This window comes from Brachypodium distachyon, chromosome 5 (genome assembly GCF_000005505.3).
Source record: "Brachypodium distachyon strain Bd21 chromosome 5, Brachypodium_distachyon_v3.0, whole genome shotgun sequence".
Classification (NCBI taxonomy): Eukaryota; Viridiplantae; Streptophyta; class Magnoliopsida; order Poales; family Poaceae; genus Brachypodium; species Brachypodium distachyon.
Window position 1 is genome coordinate 21,530,810 of NC_016135.3, and position 18,249 is coordinate 21,549,058.

The following is an 18,249-nucleotide window of genomic DNA, read 5'->3' on the forward strand; positions in this document are numbered from 1 at the left end:
GCACAAAGCCGGTCTGCAATCTAGTATTATGGGGATTACATAATGACATATCGCAGACCGGCTTTGTGTTCCGACATGATGAAACTGCCATATCATGCAAGTCTTCAAAATAGATTCTAGGTGCAACGTTTACCAATCATTCTGAAATAATTGCATTATACGAGGCATAAAGTGAATGCGTGTGGCTTCGCATGATGATAAGCCACATACGTAAGGCTCGTGGAATTGGTTCTATCGAATAACCAACCATTATCTACGAAGATAATGTGGCTTGTATTGCACAGATGCAAACACGACACATTAAAAGCAAGCATATCACCCCTAAATCGCTCCCCCCGCCCCCCCCAATGAACTCCAGAAGAGTGGGGAAATAGACATCGGGGGAAGTCAATTCGTGCGATGATCATCCTGATCTATTCACAAAGTCTCTAACAACTTCAACATTTCAAAAATACATCCATGGTATTGGTATAGGACGGCTATGTGATTGCAAGAATCAGGGTAGTGTCTTCCTAAATCACTCCTGTTGAAAGCATCATATTACACCTTTTTCCTTTATGATTTTTTTACATGTTTTCATTAAGGTTTTTAATGAGGTAATATCAACATAAGATCTTATGCCATACTTTATTTTCCCCACCGGTTTTCTTAGGAATAGTATACACTGCGTAATTATTGTCCTCTATATTTTATAGATCTTATTCGTATCGAGTTAACAGAGTCAATAACTATAGTGTGTTGTATCATTTTCTCTTTATTTTTTCTAGAGGGTTTTTAAAGAGTTTTACCAACATATCCTACACTGCTCATCACATTTTTTTCCCATAAGGTTTTTGGAGAAGTTTTAATCAAAGATGATGGATCACTCAATTCAGTGAAGCAGTGATTAGGGGAGTGTTAAGAATAATTAACATGTGTTAATTAAGGATAACCACTATTTAACTGCTGCATCCCGCGATCAACGAAACTGCCGGCAGTTGGTTTCTCTGAAGCGTCATCTCCAAGAAACGACGCCGTTTGTTTTCCTATTTATTTATGTGTACAAATCATCATCAATAAAGACTATGGATTCATTCTCTGTGTCTCTTACATCTAGTGTCAACAGGGTGGTTGCGTGTTACTAATCATTTTTAGATGCCGCACATACAATTGAACTTTCCTGTAGTAAGCAGCACTGGATCACCAAATTAACAAGTGAACCGTACTGACAGAACTGGATTTCGTCCGAGTTTAAACGTCTCATCTTGATGAATTGATACTGGTCCTGACTGCACATGTAAGAGGGAACTACACAATCTACTGGTCTAAGCAAACAACTAAAAAAGCCCCTGTACTCTTCCCTAAAAAAAAAACCCTATACTCCGGTGTTCGGTCGAGTCACTACAAGTAACAAGACATCGAATCTAATTCCTGCTCTGAATTTTATGTTGATAGTTCATTTATCCGTGTAACCGTGTTTGCAGATCCGATGTTCTGCACACATTCTTCATCGATTATGAGATTCATATGGTGAATCTCCCTGCCTACCCGAACATTGGCGAGCATGTAAATTCATGGAAACGTTAGTTATCTGGAAGGTGGTGGATCCCCGATCTACCGGTCCCCTTCACGGCTAGCCAAGCGCAAGCCTCCGCAAGCACAACTCTAGTTTGGGTGTATTGGCCGGGCACAATGCCAAGCTCGTTCCCTTCATCTTGGGTAGAGCCGTAGAGGCTCTTTTAGGGAACTGATCATGCCGTGGCTCGAGGGCACAGGGAAGACAAGGACGGCGGTTTTTTTGTTATTTTTTTGAGCGAAAGGGCGGGTGTTGTAGGATGCGTCGATGCCCCCTGGCCTGAACTCTTGCGGCAAGGGCCGAGTGCGTTGAGCGGCCTCTGCAGTTTGGGCCCGGTCACGTTATGTGTCCAGGAACAACTCCGACAGTTTCGCCGAATATTTCTCCGGGGCCCAGCCCATTTGCCGTCTTAACGCAGCCAACCACGCCATGGCTGCCCATAAGGGAAAAACTACGCCATGGCTGCCCGTAAAAACTACGCCATGGCTGCTCATAAAGAAAAATTACGCCAACTGGTCAAAAAAAAGAAAAATTACGCCATGGCTAAGGTTGGCCGGTTGAATGTTTCTTCGGTTTCTAGAAGCAGAAATATTTCTTTATTTTCTGGCAAATCCCACGCCTCAACAAAATTTCCTGTCTGCTAAAGATTAGAGAGAGTCTCTCTCTAGTGTAAAAAAGAGAGAGTCTCTCTCTCCCTCTGTTCTCTCTCTAGAAAAACACAGTCTCTCTCTCCTAATACAGAGTTCAAGAAAATCTAGGTGCATACAGACTACAGAGGCAGCCAGGGGGAGAGGACTGGTGCGTTTAGCCAAGGCAAGGGATGTGTGGAGAAACGTTTCCGGAGGTGTCTCCTTGCACGTTTTGGCAGCGGGCTACGGTCGCTTGGCCATCTGTCCCCGTGATCGCCATGGAGTTGACGTGGATCCCCGTGCAGCTGCCGCTCTCGCTGCAGTCAAACGCCACGGCCGTTTTCTGGCTCGAAGTCCCGTTCAGGTTGGTGTACGTTATGTTCCTGATCGCCACTCCCCCCTGCAAATCCCACAAGGTACACGAGCATTACTACGTGTTCCTCACATAGACTTGTGTTTTTATTGTCCCAGCTAGCTTTGGAATTTACGATAAGCACAGAATTATATTTGCATACCATCGATTGGATGGCACGGTCTACATAAAACTGGTTGATGACCACAGGATGGTCCACGTTGGTGAATTTTATGTCGGTGAATGAGATGGATCTTGCGTAGCCTTGTCCACCCTGAGTGAAGAAGTAATCAGCAATCACAAAGATACAATTTTTTTAGTTAACCTCAGTATTTGTTCGTAAAGACAAGTCTTTCAGTGATCCATTTTCAGACAGCCTTCACTTACCAGCCATGTCTTGATCCTCGCTCCATTCGATGTATTGATGAAGTGGACGTTTCTCACATCGATGTACTCCACTGCTGCGTTTGATCCTTTCCTGCCCAGGCTCCCCACACTATATAGCCACGAAAACAAAGCCCAACAACCATTACACGATCTCATCTTCTTCGATCGATGAGTAAAAACAAAATGCAGATACCTTCCAAATTAAGCTCCGTTACCTTACGCCGTGACCAGGCCCGCAGACGAGTCCGTCGACGGTGACGAAGCGGGTCCCGGAGCCGATGGAGACGCAGTCGTCGCCGGTGCCGATCGTCGATCCGGTGATCTGCACGCCTTCGGAGCGGTCGAGGTGGATGCCGTCGGTGTTGGGGCTGTCCCCCGGCGCGGTGATGGTGAGATGGGTCATGTTCACCCCCCTGCTCGTGCTCACGACGATGTGCATCTGCGGGCTATCCTTGCTGCTCAAGTAGCTCAGCTCCAGGCCGTCGCAGCTAACCAGCTTCAAGGCCTGATGTCGGATTCAGTGACACGCAGTGAGTTTTACAGTCTCGGAGTGTTGAGTAGCTAGCTAAATTTGCCGGAAGAAGGTTTTGTACTAACCGTCGGTGCAACAACAAGACAACCCTGACCTGACTGAACGGCAACAGAAAACAATAACAGATGTGTGAGAAACTAAAGATTGATAGTAACACAAAAATGAGATGAAGATTGATGATTAAATAACAAGAAAATACACACAGATCCAGATTAGGGAAAGTGTGGTTTTCTTATTTAGTGGGCTCACATTGCGTTTGCATTTCCTGGGCCACCAAGTCTGGCCTCTGCCGTCGAGCACGCCGGCGCTTCCGCCGGTCACCGTGAGCCCGCGGACCTGTTGGAACATGAGCCAATAGTCGCTCCACTTCCACGCGGCTGACGTCGAAGGCGGCGCTGTAATCGTGCCCAAGACCTACGAAACACAAGGCAAGCATTAATTTTCCCCGGGCCGTCAGATAAAGCAATTGACGGCCCATATCTAAGCCCATTCAAAACGGACCGTACCTGGACTGTCACTCTGGCGGAAGTGCAAGGCCCGTGGAACGTGGTCGGCCCGACAAGGAAGGATCTGTTCGCCGGCACGTGGAGCGTCGCCGACGGGCCACGCGCACCGCACGTTGCGGCCCACGCTTGCTCGAACGCCTTCGCGGTTCAGAATCGAGACACCCAAAAGCGAGCACACGTGAGTTTGGTGCGTTGCACGTGAGTTCAATGGATCGAGCACATAGACTGCACGTGTACCTTGGTGTCGTCCGTGGTGCCGTCGCCCCGGGCACCGAAGTTCACAACACTGAACGCGCGCTCCTGCCCACGGGCTGCCGCGAGACACGCCAGGAGCAGCAGGATGGCCGTGCGGACGCCGATGATAGTAAGACCCTGCAAGATTGAAGCGTGTCTCAGTCATACATGATCAGTTTTAACTAGTACTAACCCCAGCACGTGCGTACTGGTTGTTGTTGTCCGTAATTGTTAATAATGAATCGGATCGAAAGTTTTGCTGTTGTTGTAGAGGTAATGAATCCGGACGTCCGTGAGTCCGATCGAGCACTGGTCGCACGGAGCTTGTGGAAAGCAGAGTACTACGGGTCAAGCTATATACGTGAAATGTGTTCTGGCTCACCATCTGTACTGCAGCAGGCTTGTGTATTGCAGAGAGGATCGTTAATCCTCTACAGGACCTCGCGTCGACGACGATGAAATTTCTAGTGTAGTTTATGTCACAATACTAGCTAGTGCAAAAAATGCTGTGGAAACTTGTTGACTCTTCAGCAAATCAGTTCGTCTCCGGTGCAAAAGTTGACGTCAACTGTGGGAGTATATGTACACGCGTGCAAGCAGCCAAACCGGAGGCTTCACTGCCTGTTTTGCTCTTCAGGAATGGAAATCGTTTGCCTCATAAAAATTATTCTATATCCATATCTATACCCGAGCAACTATTAAAAATGTGCTGTTTATGAGGTCTAAAAAATCTCCAGCCTGATATCCTACGTCGTTTCAATAATATATAATATATGACACATTTTAATTACCCACCAATGTAATTTGTATATCCATCTTCCCTGACCATTAGTTATGGTAACAAAATTATTATCCATCGTCCCTGACCATTAGTTGTGGTAACACAATTATTATCCATCTTCCTTGACCATTAGTTATGGTAACAAAATTAAAACCTCTTTGATTTCATATCGTGAATATTTTGGAGCCTTTATATTTATTATAGGATCAAATTCACTAATTTAAAATTATCTATTTATTCGGACAATTCTCTCATCGATAACTTTTCATGTATTTTACCAGTAGTATCAGTTACCACCTACCAGTTGTCGAACGGGCACGCCGTGATGTATTTCGTGTGGGTAATCATGTACAAGACAGTTACGGTGTGTTTGAGGCACCAAAGGAAAATCCTGATTTTAAGGAGAACCTTGACTTTCCACAACGCGCGATTCATCTCCGAGACATCACTATGAACGATTCCCAAATACATGTGCTTGACTAAAAATGTACTACACCCAAAAGAAACCCCTCACGGGCGAAGAGCCAAGGACCTCTGCTATAACAATTCGTTTTTCTAGTCTTCCCTCTTCCCCCTTTCAATTCGGCATTCGGAAGCCTCAGATAATATATATGGATCCTTAGGTATTGTATCGGGAATTGGCCGACTCATCGTCCAATTAGTTTGGTGTACTATTCGACAACCTCCCGACTTTCCAAAATAGAACGTCCCGTTTTATGGAAATGGACTTTCAACTCCAAAAGTTGTTCAAAACTTCAAATGCACACAACATGAGTTCTTCTAAATGAAGTCATGCCATCGAAGGTTTCTAGCATAGGGTTCACTAAACATGGTCATGAAATCGGCATTTATGAACTTCCCCAAACACTAGAACCCAACCAGAAAATCATTGAGTTCGTACTGTGCTCAATTTGGAACGCCACCACAACCCTCTTCCTCGGAAATTTAAGGAAGAATATCTTGTACACATTGGCGGAGACATAGAAGACCATGGACAACAACCCGTGGAGTATTACCCCCTCTATTGCACTGTCTTGTGGGGTTGTGCTGGGAGGATGAAGTCACTGGCAGTATGCATTTATGCAAAGTTTGCTCTGGAATCGTATTCTTTGACAGCAATGGTATAGATCTACCGTACCCTATCATTAGATAAATCTTAAATCTCATCCCCACATTTGCCAAATCTGTGCACTCTGAACCGAAATACTCCCTCTGTCACATATTAATTGAAGAAATATTACATGTATACATATGTACGCCTTTTGATACAAATACATCCATATGTGGACAAATTTGAGTCACTAGGAGTATGCCGTTCCTTCTTTTTCCAACTGGTGGTGTAGATTGGTAGTGTCACGACGACATCTAGTTTGCTGCCCAATGCTGCATCAGAAGGGTCCATGCCGTGGGACAGGGGGGGGGGGGGGGCAAACAGGGGAGAAGAGTTCTGTCAAGGGTGGCACGTGCTATAGCCTATAGGTGAGAAGAGGTGCATTGGGGATGGAGCCATGGAGGGGTAGAGGGTGCGAACGAAATTGGAAAGAAAGACAATGGGGTGTTGCACGGTGGACCAACAATAGCATAGCAAATGATATACTCTCTCCATCCAACAAAGGATGTCTCAACTTTGAACAAATTTGAATGAATTTATACACTAAGTCATGTCTACATACATCCAAATTTTGACAAACTTCAGACATCTTTTGTTAGACGGAGGAAGTATGTTGTTAGGTGCAAATAAAGCGCGACCGTTAGCTCTATAGTCTCAGCATGCGGCGTGCAGCACCAGCTCTGCGGCGTCAGCTGCCACTTCGCATGGAAGCAAGCTGCTCTGTCCGTGTATCAGTGCATCTTCTTTTCTTCTAACCCTGCGCATAACACTGGGACGCTGGGCATTGACATGGAGCACGAAAAGTCTCTCGAAAGAGACTTGAAAAAGCTCGAGAAAAACTCATAAAATATTTGTGATTGTTGACCTTAAACTAAATCAGGATTATGACGTATAAACTAAACTATATGTACCAAGAGTTGCTAAACAATTGTGTGATGGGTGTTGATGAGGGTAAGGATCCCTAAGTGTTGATATCCAACGTCAAGATATGCACGAGGGAGGAGATTGAGGCAGGCGCACCAAAAATGAATATGAAGGATACAAGTTAGAAGAATGTCTTGCAAGGGGCAGCCAACGACAAGGATGATATGTCCAGGATGCACCACAAGTCGTGTACGAATATGAGGCGCACTAGGATAGCCTACGACGAGTCCGACGCGTCTAAGGAGCGCCCGGATCTGCGAGTCTATGTTTGAGTCTGAGTCGAATTCTAGTTCTAGTTTGAGTCTGAATCGAATTCTAGTTTGAGTCGAATTCTAGTTTGAGTTTGAGCCGGAGTCTGTATTGAGTTTGGGCTACTCCTCTATATAAACAAGGGGTGCGCCTAGGTTTAGGGTACACCATGTTTTAGCTTATTCAGAACCTTTTGTTCAATTGCTCCAAGCATTCATCTAAAAGTTTATGATTTCTATTTGTTTCGATCAGGAATTTTACCTACACCATATTCGTTTCGATAGGGTGTTTTATCTACTGAAAGTTCGAGCGTAATCTGTCGTTCCGCTGGGAATTGGAAGATTGCGAAACCGCTTGTGATCAGCGGACTACTACGCAAGTGTGTGGTATTGCGAATATCAAATAGGGTTGAGAATTGTTGCATTGGCAGCAAGAGACCAGCCAGAGATTCGTCAGCGTCTCGCGAGTTATCATCCATCCACAACGAGCTCAACGAGAAGTTCGGGCCACCCCTTATCATCTTGGTATCAGATTGCTACGAAAAAAAGAAAAAAAAGGCAAGAGGAGATTTGTGTGTGCACGTGTAGCCAAGAAATTCATATCCAACTTCATGATACGTCCCGGTAAGTTTTCCTGGCAAGTTCCGAGTTCCAGGAAGTTTCTGGCTTCACGAGGACAACAATGAAAAGATTAAAAGTAAAAAGAGACATTGGTTTTCAACAGATTGCACATACGGATGTACTCAGCTTATTTGAACTCTTAGCGTACAGGAATTTGTCAACAGATTGCGCATATCTTGATGTTGGATATCAACATTTGAGGATCCGTACCCTCATCAGGTGTGATTGTGTTCTTTGCATTACCATGTAAAAAACAAAACTTATCATGCCAAAACCTTCGAATAATGGTTGAAAAATTGATAGCCATTAAATAAAAGTTGCCACCTCTAAGTTTCCAGAAAACAAGTAGTTCAGGAGATAAATAGACTTGCCACGTAAATCTTATCTCCACGTTATCCCCAATTAATATAAATTGTCACGTCTAATTAACATTTCCCATCACTAATGAGCACAAATAATCATATCAATCCATTTAGGTCAAAATATAGCACGTACTATCGCATCCCGCATCTCCTCCACTCCAGCACATAATATAAATAGTCAGACGATAAATACAAATTGCCACATCTAATTAACACAAATAACCATGCAAAAAAGAACATTGCAGTCAAAATTTAGCGCCAATAAATTATCATCCCTATTGAACACAAATCGACACATTTAATTAACACAAATAACCATGTTAAAAACAATATTTTGGTCCAAATCTACCACTTACAGATTGCCACACCTAATGAACACAAATAAACATGTCCATTATCAACCAATTGCCACCTCTAGTGAATACAAATATCTTGTGTCAAACGACATATTTTAGTTCTAATCTACCGCGACAAATGTCCAAGCCTAACGAACACAAATTGTCATTCCTAATGAACACAAATTGTCACCTCTAATGAACACAATTAACCATGTCAAAAATAATATTTTGGTCCAAATTTACCACTCACCGATTGTCACACCTAATGAACACAAATGACCATGTCAAAAGCATATTTCAGTCCTATTCTACCGCCACAAATTTCCACGCCTAATGAACACAAATTTCCTCTCTAATGCACAAATAACCATGTCAAAAATATATTTTGGGTCCAAATCTACCACCCACATATTGTCCCACCTAATGAACACAAATGAGCATGTCTATGCAACCTTTAATGAATACAAATAACCATGTCATAAGAAATATTTCAGTACTATTCTATCGCCATAAATTTCCACACCTAACGAACACAAATTGTCATCTCTAATAAACACAAATAACCATGTCAAAAATAACATTTTGGTCCAAATCTATCACCCATAGATTGTCACACCGAATGAACACAAATATACATGTCTATTATCAACAAATTGCCCCCTCTAATGAATACAAATAAGCATGTCAAAAGAAATATTTCAGTTCTAATCTACCGCCACAACTTTCACACCTAATAAACACAAATTGTCATCGCTAATGAACACAAATTTCCATGTTTGTCCATTGGTCAAATCTACCACCCACCACCACATCATGCATCTCCTCCACTCCAACACAATTTAAGTGGCTAAGCGATGACCAGCCATGATGAACACAAATAAAAATGTCACAAAAAAAACATTCCATTTAAAAGTTTAGCACCCACAAATTGCCACGCAATAATGAATACAAATCAACACACCTAATGAATACAAATAGTTTATTTATTTGGGTCAAAATCTTCCGCCCACTATGCACGCGCATGCTGGAGCAACAAGGATGAACTGTCGTCGCCATCCAAGCGCCGGTCCTCCTCATCAGCCTCTCCTTCCTCCGCCGCCACCGCGGGCAAGAATGGCGTAGAGCGCCGCGACGCTCGCCCGGCGCCACTTCGGCTCTAGCCGCTCCACCTCCCCATCCTTACCGTCCTCTTCACTGACAACGCCCTTGTCGGGAATGGGTAGCGAAGAGCCCGCGGGCGCGGGGATTTCGGATTGGTTCTCCCCGCCATTCGGGATGCGGCGCGTGGCGGCGGCGGGGTCGCAGCGCGAGGCAGCGGCGCGGATAACTCCTGGCGGCGGCGGGGTCGCAGCGCGCGGCAGCGGCGTGGACGTGGGCACGCGGCGCGTGGCTGCGGCAGGGCCACAGCGCGGGGCGACGACCGGGATGGCGAGCAGCGGAATGGGGCAAGAGGAAGGAGATGGACGAGAGTTAGTTTGGTTTCTGGATACGCTGACGTGATCATCGTGCAGAGCTAAACGATCGCGCGCAGGGAGCGACCGCACGATCAGACGGCTCAGCTCGCGTCGCGCGGGTAGACGAAAACAGAGAATGTGCCTTCTTGATAAAAAAAATCCCGTTCAAAATATCGAAACAGAGCCCCTTGTGGAGGAAAGGTAGCAAATGATAAAGGTCTGTTCAAAATATCAAAACATACCTCTGTTTTCTCCTGCCCAAATAGCAGAAAATCACGTCCAGAGTACTACTAAGCTGTATATATAGAAATAAATATTGGGTGCACGTTCTGAAACTAAAAGAGTACATTTCACCTCAAAATGTTCTAGGATACACTAGCACTCCAGAGCTCCAGCCTCTTTTCAGAGGTGCAGCCTATTACAACTTGCAGATAATTTAGAGCACCCAAAGGACTTAGATACAACCATTTATCATGAAGGAAAACTCGAGAGTAAAAAAAACGAACTCAGCAAAATCTGACAATCACATAACATAAAAACTATAAGGAGAACAGGCTTATCATCTATTTGACTGTACATGCTAAATTATATGAAAGAATAACCGTGCAAAAACCTCTCCTAATTTGCCAGCCAGCATTCGCCAGACTAATCAAACAATGTACATTTTTGTCTTGCTCATTCGGAAGGCCTGCTTCTGCATTGACAAGACATGTGGAGAATTAGAGTGTTGAAATCCATGTTAGAAATACATAAAGATAATCAATGTTTCCAGCTTGATTCATTTTTCATGGGAACTTTATTTTAAGTGCCATAATTAAATGAAATTTCAATTTGCATATCAAATGCTCATTCAGTGTAAAATATTAAGGAAACTAAGATTAAAATGTGATCCATATTACTAGAATAAAACATAACGATCATGTAGTGCATAATTTTCATTTTGTAAGCATCAAGTGCATAATGACATTATATCATCTACTCAAGTCAAGTACTTTGTGTTTACCTTTTTTTTTTTGTAAGAATCTCTTCCTAATTTCTATGTCTCCAGGATATATTATGCGGCAGCTTCTGTACACAAAAAACTTTACAGACGGTCTCTTTGACGTGAAAAAAGACTAGTCTGAGATTATGTCCTCCAATTCAGGAACGTCTGATCCACCAACACGGCTATAGTCTGGATCAGTCTCATAAGATGAATCCCTTCCCAAGGGTGTATTCTCTCCATAGTCCAAATCCCTCCAGTCGAACTCCACATCACTAGTACGGTTCTCGACAGCTTCTCCAACATGTTTACTTAGGTGCGGCTTACTATGCCCAGTTCTTCCCTTTGTCCTTGCACAAATGCAGTCCATAGGATGCTCGTGGAATTCACCTTTTCCTGGTTTAATCTCATTGGGCTCTCCCATAAATCCCTTTTGGAACATCTGAACTTTGGATGCAAATGTGTCCCAGCTCATGCTGGTTCGATTAAGGAAGAGTGAGGAAAGCTTCTTAGAATTGGGCCTTATGGTCCTCTTGTGCCCGAAATATCTCCTGAACACACATTTTATTAATAAACCACCTTCTCTTTAGAGTGTAAATCTGCAATTTTTCATAATATACTGCTATTCAAATTATTCTAGATCACAAAAGGATTACCTTCGACCAGCCAACATCCTGGCCATGTTGCCATTGTTGTTTGTCACAAAAACATCGCTTCCATCGCACACGACATAATCAAGGGCAGCCATGCGAGACGAAAATGGCAAGAAAGGTGCCAGCTCCTCCTTGCTTGCTAGAGTCTCCTTGGAGTGGAAGTTTGGGAAGAGCGCTTTCAGAGGTGCTAATGTCTCCTCTCCTCCGTACACATCCCCTGATGCAACGTATAGGTGCACGTCCTTTCCGAAGCCCAATGCCCTGAGCATGAAGCCAACTTCTTCAGGTGTTAGGGGGCATTTTCCATGCCGGCGTTCTCTGTCGGGGTTACTTTCCTGCTCAGAAGTATATGTGTAACTGTAAAAATCTGAAATGAACATACTCCAATTACCATCAAAAGCGAACAGTCTCTTACATGTAGTGTCTTCCACCTCTTACGTATTTCACCCAGTTCCCTTCTCTCAATTTCGCCACCCCCAAAGTAGCATCCGGAGAAGGCAAGCATGTCAGGCTCAAACCTGTTGTAGGATATGTGTGGGTGAACATAGTTCGCTTTCACTGCAAAGACAACACAAAATTCGATACACGACATATTACCTCAGGTGAAGAGCAATGAAGCGTCCACTTTTGGCTCTCATTCTTTGGACAAGCATTTGACCCATTTTAAGAATTGGATCAGTGAACTGTAGTGCATGATAATTCACCCTACACCTTAGTTTTTGCAGATCAGTCTCCAACCTGTTGGAAACTCTGTAGTCAAATTTTGTTAGCTGAACAACCTGCATAGGTGGAAAAGCAAGAAACATGTCAGAATTGAGATTTTTAGGTTCTAAACATAAGAAACACGTCATGTTGACAATTTGTAATGCTTACATGTTTCTTCAAAAGAGCAGGTAGCACTCGGTTCTCATAGCATGTTGGGGTACACTTCCTAGGTACACGCATCTTATATGGAGATGGTGTTTTCCCATTCCTTTCGGGTACTTGCCGTATGATCTTTACATCGTTTGAAAGCGAGGATATGAATGAATCAGCATCAAATATGTCCACAAAATCACTGCAACATTGATAAAGAACATGGAATTAGGATATGCTATTTTGGCACAGCAACCAAGAGAGGGTCAAACAGTGACCTCGCGTCTTTCCAGAAGGATGCCTGATCGAGCTTTGGAATGACAAGTGTTGCATTCAGAATGCGTGCTGCAACAACAGCATCTATGATCTGAAAATTCAGATAAACAGAAGAGTTTCCGCGTCATATATGGAAAAGAGAGAGCTTAAGAGGCAAAATTACCGATCTTGGAACATAAGAAATCTATTATATAATTAAAACAGAAGGACAGTTACTGGTTTCATTTCAAGTGGAATGGAACAGGGCGTAATGCCTTTCGATCTAAAAACACACACAGAACGACAAGAAGCCACCACGTTGATCAACATAGGCTAAATAATCTCCACATTAATCATTGTGGATCCGTATTATAATGGTTTAGAGCTAAATATAGAAAATAAATAAAAGAAGATTTTTGGATAAAAGTACACATGTATATAACTGTGACACCTTAGTGAGGGAAATCAATAAAAAGTTTAATAGAGATAAAATCAAATTCTACTTCGTTGAAACCGCCACAAAAATCTATAATAAGTCTGGCCACGCAAACACGTGGGTCACCCGGCTTGTTCAAAATTAATCGTGAAAGTTAGATGTGAGTTCGAGCTCAGAGAGACACATTATTCGCTGGACACCCGTTCACAACAATAACTCATAGAGTAGGCTTGTGACAAAAAAACAGCACTTGTTCAGATGATTCAAATTCAGAACTGGCAAGGATCCAGGTATGCATTTCCTAACATATAGAGTAGTTGCAGATGACAGCTAATAATAACAACAAACGAAATAAATACACAAGTGCAGTCATGCAGGGCTTCCAAAAGCAGTTGGAGACTTGGAGTATGCCAACAAAAGACAGAAATGCACGGATGCAGGGGCACGCAGGGCATCATCAAGTTGTTGGAGTATAAACTAGATGAAGGACGATCGTCACAATGAGTAGTTGGAGTAAATTAACCAGTGCTACATGCCGGATGCTTACAACTGAAGAGAAATGATTTGAAACTAGTAGTACAGTACTGCAGTATCAGTAGCACATGCTCCAGCGGTTCCACATAACGACTAAGATTATTTGATGATATATGCACAGAAGTTGAGTATGTTCGTACTATATATTTATTATTTATTTTTGAGGAAGAAATGTTCATACTATTAAACCAAGCAAAAATTGAATAATTTGATGGTAGAAACTAGCATTCCTCTATTGGTCTCTTACCCCTGTTCGCTGCTGGTTCAAGCCCCCGCTGGTGGCGATCGTCAGATAGCGGTTCGACTCGGTGACGGCCTTGGCATCTGCCAAGCCATAAAAAAAAAGGGAGCTTTATTGATACACTAACAGTAGCAAGCAGCCAAGCAGTCAAATACGGACAGCGGCAATGCTAATCCTATCGAGCAAACATAGCGTATACGAAACGAAAACAAAATTGTTGCAAGCAAAGCATGCGTACCAGCGAACTCCTTGGTCGCGTTGCTGCAGCCGACGAAGTTGTGCGCCGACTTCGACACCCAAAGCTCTTCCCCCAGTTTGCTCCCGCCACTCTGAAAATCCGGAATTTATTGGACGAATTAAGCGCACAATTTCCCCGGGATGCGCAACCAAGGACGAAGCAAGCGCGAAATTACCCACTCACCGGAACGGTAAAATCCACGGTGCCAACTAGATTTCTCCGCAACTCGCCTGGTTTGTTCAACTGCTCGGCGAAACAAAAGGGGGGGGGGACAAAACAAAAAAAAGGAGAATCCACATTAAGGCAGGAACTGGATGAAATCGAAGCGGAACCCATTGCATGAACCGACGACTCCCGTCGCCCCAAAGTCCCGGCTTTAGAGGGAGGCGTACCAGGAACGGCGGGTTCGGGCGGCGGACGAAGCTGCCGCCGCCACCCACCCCGGGCGGCGGCGACAGGAAGCAGTGGAAGGCGACGACGAGGAGCAGCATCCCTGCCGCCACGAACGCCGCCGCGGCCGGCGCCACCGAGGGCACCACCCACCGGCCGTGGTGTTGCTGGCGCCGCCGCCTCGACCCCATGGGCGCCGCCTCCTCCTCTCACGCGCGCACGCGCCGGCGCGCCGTGCAGAATCGGTGCACGCCTGCGGCCGCTTGTTGTTGCTCTGCTTCTTCTTCTCCTGTCCTTTTTTGATCGAGGAGCGCGTGCTTCGAAGCGGCAGAGATGGGTAGCGAAGGCGGAAGAAGCCTTTTGTTTGTTGGGTGGCAACAACATTTGGAGAGCAGGTAGAGAAGAGAACGAAAAGACGGCAGAGGAGAAAGCGTACAGAGGGAGAGCAATCATATATACAGTAAACACGGAGGGGCTAAACTGAAAAGGATTTACTCAGTAAAGAAATGGGTTCAGCGCGAATCTTAGCAGACTAACCGCTTTTAAATTTTAATCTCATTCGGCTCCTTCGTCCTGGACTAAAAGCCAAAATTAAACAAAAATACTCTCCATGTGATTCCGTAGTATGAGCCGATGAATCTGCCCCCTCCTGCGTCGCTGTACATGCGTGTCCCCTAGCAAGCCTGCAACGTGCTGCTGTCTTTCAGCGCCATTAGTAATATCCGGCAAGTTCAGGGTGCGATCCGCATAAAAAAAAACTTCTGTATTGCACAAAGATTTAACCGTTCTGGAAAATGTAGTGTACTCTCCAAGGAGCACTGTTGTGAAAATTCAATTATAGGCTCATTGAATGTGCAGTCCGTCCATTCGATGCGGCCCTCTCTATTTTTGATACGCTGATTTATTGCTGTTTGCAATGCTAATAAATTAAGGCGCCACGTTATTTCTGGCAACCCCACTTCAATTATGTTTCGTGTTTTTCTTCTTCCGGACGGTGTCACAACACAACACGGTCAATTGGAGGCGTTACAATCGGGTAGGCACGACGTGCAGGTGCAACGTGCACGTAGCGGGCCGATTTCTTTAATTAGAGAGAGAGATAGGTGCACATGCATGAACAGTCCATGTGATGCTTGGTTTTTTGTACAGTAAGTAGTACTCTTGTCTTAAATTTAGAAGAAAAAAGTTGATGTGTTTATTCTTAAAATTTGTTTAGATACATGTAATATTTGATAAAAATTATAGAACGAAATGAATACACGATATTGCCGTCCTTGTCATGCAAAGGTGTGCTCATGAAAAGACTGCGGTCAAGACCGGCCGGCCAGAATGTATGACAGATTCTGCATGCATTCATGCATGCACCGTATAGGCGCCGGAAGGAAATGGAAAGGAAATTATACGAAGTACTCCAGCAGTAGCAGTAACAGTGTTTGCCCGCCCTGCCCAGGCCGCAGGTTCGTCCGGAAGAATACTCATCTGGCAACAGAGTAATTTGCTCTGTTCTGGGCTTTGGCTAGGCATCCGATTCCTCCACCAGTGCCCCTCTTTTAGCCCTTTTAATTACCGGTTAGAATAACCCTGGATGAGTATAAAGGTTAGTTTTCGAAGATCTGCATGTGATATGGATGGAGTACTGCATGTACAGAAAAGTTTGTTGCGCCAGATCGATCGAGTGGGGATGGAGGTGCAGCATATGCCATATGGTGGGGCTACAGCTAAGGCCCGTAGTAACGAACTAGCTAGACACAAGGGGCAAAAAAAAAATCATGTGTTGATAGTTGGATTAGAAGAAAAGTCCCCATCACTCTAATCTCAGCCATACTACTGGTCCCGGTTAAAAAAACATACTGGTCCCAACCCATCTAAAATATATGTTAGGGCAATAATTGGTCAGGTCAAATTCTCTTTGGCCCTTTTCTGATTTAGTATCCAAATGCGACATATTCTTTTTTTTTCAATTATGTAAGATCAAATGAATCTTAGTCCTACATACACGTATGTATACACGTATGTATCTGTTTTCGTGCACCAATTGTTAATTGGTGAGGCAAGCGCGTCGACGAAGTTGAGCTACGAGCGAAGTTTTCAAAGCTGAGGTCATTAGTCTGACTCTGGACTTTTGGGCTATATATTGGTCACCAACGATCGTCCTGATGGTGTTTCTCTTCTTCCTTTTCCTTCAGCATGAAACGCTCGCGGATTCTACAGCGCATAGCTAGTCACAAACCAGTATTAAAAGACGACAGCAACCAATTATTCTTTACAAAAAGAACTCCAATGCCAGATTTTTCGCAAGTAAAGAAGACGAATAGCCAAATTACTCTAGTCTACAATAAAAAAAGAGAGAGAGAGAGAGAGAGAGCGCTTAGCTTGGACGACTCTACGCCATCCAAATCTACATGTCAACCGCAGACAGTCATGACTAACGTAACTGAGGTGACAAGCCGGAAGTTTCTACGAAAAGAACTCTAAAAGCGGGTGTGGGAAAAACAAAATAAACCTAGTGACGCGTTGAGAAAATGAAATGCCAACAACTTTGATCACTGATAACAACGTGGCTGTACCCCATTTGTCGTTAATTAACCGCTACGTACGACAAGTACTTACCCCCTATGGAGAGCACGCAAGGGTACTCTGCGTCACTTGATAATGTCGTGTCACGTGCTCCTGTGCCCCCCCTCCCCTTTTGCGCTGGCCAGGCCGGGAGCGCCCCCTGCCCAGTTCAATGTGATTCTCTCGGTTTATGAACCAGAGGGAACGGTGGTTTGCGGTTGCTTCCAGGCGCTTACTACTACTACCATCCAGCGGTGATTTTGATGGAAATCTGATTGCATTAAACTGGAAGCTTGGAACCATCTATTATTCGCTCAGCGATCGAGAGCAGGCCGTGTCTGGATACGTGCGAATGGGGTAAAGCCGAGGCAATACACGTGCGTGCTGCTGCACCGACACGTCCGTCCCAAAGATTGAAAATTTTCACTCACCACGTCCAACCCGGCTCCCTCGGGGCTGGTCTTTGTGCGGGGCATGTAGGAGTATTTGGCAAACGTGAATCCCCGTGGATGAAAGAGTTGCGATGCGCCCACGTACGAAACTTTACCTTTGTGCTTTGAGCAAACTGCCTGGAGTTTTAATGACTTCGGTGGCAGATGTGTTAAAAAAGAAATCAAGCAGGCGATAAAAACCGAGAGTTGCAACAAAACTCCAAAAGTTGTTGTCTTTGGCACTACTATCTTTTACGCATGTCTATCTTCAGACAAAGTTTGGTCATGTTATTTAATAAATCATCCTAATTAGTATCCCGTAAAGCATGCATGTTGGCATGATATCTCCAAACCGTCTTTCGGATTTGAGGGCATCTAGAGATGCAGTAGGGGTACAATGTGTTTTTTTTTCTCAGAGAACTTTGACCCTGCCTCTAACCACTTTGCGAGCAACTGCGCTTATTACAATGTTATAACATAATAATAGCACCGCTCCTGGAGTAAAAATTCGAAACAGTGCAAAGTGTTGCTAGTACTCCTGGAGTATATGCATACGTGGGTAACTAATCAGATAAAGCTTTGATTAGGCAGCTGCTTTGAGACACGACCCCTTCTTTCCCTTGTTTTCCTCTTGCTACTACTAC

At 44.3% G+C, this 18,249-nt stretch overlaps 2 protein-coding genes across 2 annotated transcripts; both read right to left on the reverse strand.

The window, feature by feature from the left end:
• Positions 1-2,359: 2,359 nt before the first annotated feature.
• LOC100832305 (polygalacturonase-2) lies at positions 2,360-4,580 on the reverse strand. The gene is made up of 9 exons (XM_003581480.1): positions 4,557-4,580; positions 4,199-4,333; positions 3,962-4,099; positions 3,705-3,869; positions 3,521-3,544; positions 3,139-3,428; positions 2,924-3,032; positions 2,700-2,810; positions 2,360-2,584 (listed from the first exon to the last, which is right to left on the reverse strand). Exons 1-9 carry the CDS (start codon positions 4,578-4,580, stop codon positions 2,360-2,362), a joined length of 1,221 nt encoding a protein of 406 aa, XP_003581528.1.
• Positions 4,581-10,319: 5,739 nt separating this feature from the next.
• LOC100823642 (O-fucosyltransferase 6) lies at positions 10,320-15,043 on the reverse strand. The gene is made up of 11 exons (XM_014903405.2): positions 14,621-15,043; positions 14,412-14,471; positions 14,229-14,319; positions 13,997-14,073; positions 12,803-12,891; positions 12,543-12,726; positions 12,267-12,448; positions 12,085-12,187; positions 11,673-12,004; positions 11,038-11,567; positions 10,320-10,728 (listed from the first exon to the last, which is right to left on the reverse strand). Exons 1-10 carry the CDS (start codon positions 14,807-14,809, stop codon positions 11,150-11,152), a joined length of 1,725 nt encoding a protein of 574 aa, XP_014758891.1. The 5' UTR covers positions 14,810-15,043; the 3' UTR covers positions 10,320-10,728; positions 11,038-11,149.
• Positions 15,044-18,249: the final 3,206 nt, after the last annotated feature.